The 1801-nt window shown below is 40.7% G+C and overlaps 1 protein-coding gene across 1 annotated transcript in view; it reads left to right on the forward strand.

Annotated features, from left to right (window-relative positions):
* LOC107670189 (GTPase IMAP family member 8-like) overlaps positions 1-1801 on the forward strand; it is a gene marked incomplete at its 5' end in the record, with an annotated part of 13597 nt that overhangs the window by 8726 nt on the left and 3070 nt on the right. Inside the window, one exon of the mRNA XM_016462712.1 lies at positions 892-1560. Within this exon, the coding sequence (XP_016318198.1) occupies positions 892-1560 (669 nt within the window). The remainder of the gene's footprint in view (positions 1-891; positions 1561-1801) is intronic.

Raw genomic sequence — 1801 nt, forward strand, 5'->3', positions numbered from 1 at the left:
GTGGGGACATAATTACGGATTATAATGACTTATACTGTCTTTTTATGCGTTGCGTATCGCGCTGCGTAAACATAAAACCCTGTCTGCATTTGTGATCGGAGAAATGACAAACAACTAGCACTGCTCTACACTGCTCAAAACTCTCGTTTGAATCATCAGTGGCAAATTCTTTAAATATGAAAACGTACTTACAAGTTGTGAGCAAAGTGTCTTTGCAAAATTGTTATTCCCCCACTTTATAGAAACAGACACCGGCATTGTAGGTTAGTCTCTCAAGAAACAGTCCTCGTCCTCCATAAAATGCGCTGCACACATCTGAATATTTGGGTTGAACTGTTCCTGAACAGTGTTGTAAATACATCTTAACCATTCTAAGGGATTTCTAGTTGTGTCCTCTTTTGGAAGGCCAAACAAAGTAGTTTCGTTTTCACAACGAAGCACACATCGTCTTCACGACATGGCGGCGGCAGCAACAATACTACAGCGAGAATCAAATTTAAGCTTTCTTTCTTCAGATGGGTGTAATGTTTAGAAAAGGCCCCCCCCAGGCCCTGGTTCACACTGACAAACAAACTTTAACAAACAGCAGCCAACAGTGACTCTTGGGTTTTGTTGGATCAGTGTGTCAAACCTGTTAGTGTTTCTTGCTCAAGAATGCTTAAGGTTAAAATCTACACTTATTTCATGTACATCATTTATAATACAAACTTAAATGCTCAGCATCATCTCAGGGTCCAGATCACACTGTCAGGGTTTGTGATAATGACTGTACATGATCACTTACTTCATTTATTACTTAGGGATTTTATTAAAGGTATATAGAGCAGATATTTACAGATACTCAGTACAATATACTGTTGGATAAATGTGTTTGTTCCTTATTTGTTGCAGGTGATGCCCAACATCTCTCAGAGCTGAGGATTGTGTTAATGGGGTATAGAGCTGCTGGTAAGAGTTCAACAGGAAACACCATCCTGGGCAGAGAGGAGTTTGACTTGAAGACATCTGCTCAGTGTGTGAGGAGACATGGAGAAGTAGCAGACAGACACATCACTGTCATTGAAGCTCCAGGATGGTGGATTGATGAACCTGTACAGGAGAGCTCTGAGTTACTGAAACAGGAGATTTTGCTCAGTGTGTCTCTGTGTCCTCCAGGACCACACGCTGTACTACTGATCATACATGTGGACTACATGTTTAAAGAAACTGAGAGAAAAGTACTGCAGGGGTATCTGGATCTTCTCGGTGAGAGAGTCTGGAGTCACACTATAGTGCTGTTCACTCGTGGAGACTTTCTGTTAGACACATCTATAGAGCAGCACATTGAGAGTGAAGGGCAGGATCTCCAGTGGCTGCTGGACAAATGTGGGAACAGGTATCATGTTCTCAACAATCAGAACAGGAGTGACGACACTCAGATCAAGGAGCTGCTGGAGAAGATCGAGGAGACAGTGGCACAAAACAACGGCTGCCATTTGGAAATAGACAGAAATAATTCAGAAGTCATAAATCGAAGCAAGGGATCTTCAAGAGGAAGCTTTGAAAATGCAACAAATATGAGTAAGTAAATTCTTCTTGATGGATACTTGATGGATAGTTTATTTTCAGTTTGAAGATACAAGATGAAACCAGTGGAGAAATTGTATTGACATTTATGCATTTTGCAGACACATTTATCTAAAGTGTCTTACATTTTAGTCAAAGTTTACAGCATGAATTAAAGCCATTATCCTGGTATTGCCATCCCTCACTCTACCAGCACTGGCACACAGATGACCTTTTTTTTTTTTTTTTTGACTGG

Source organism: Sinocyclocheilus anshuiensis, unplaced genomic scaffold, assembly GCF_001515605.1.
Source record: "Sinocyclocheilus anshuiensis isolate Anshui unplaced genomic scaffold, SAMN03320099.WGS_v1.1 scaffold624, whole genome shotgun sequence".
In the NCBI taxonomy this organism is placed as follows: Eukaryota; Metazoa; Chordata; class Actinopteri; order Cypriniformes; family Cyprinidae; genus Sinocyclocheilus; species Sinocyclocheilus anshuiensis.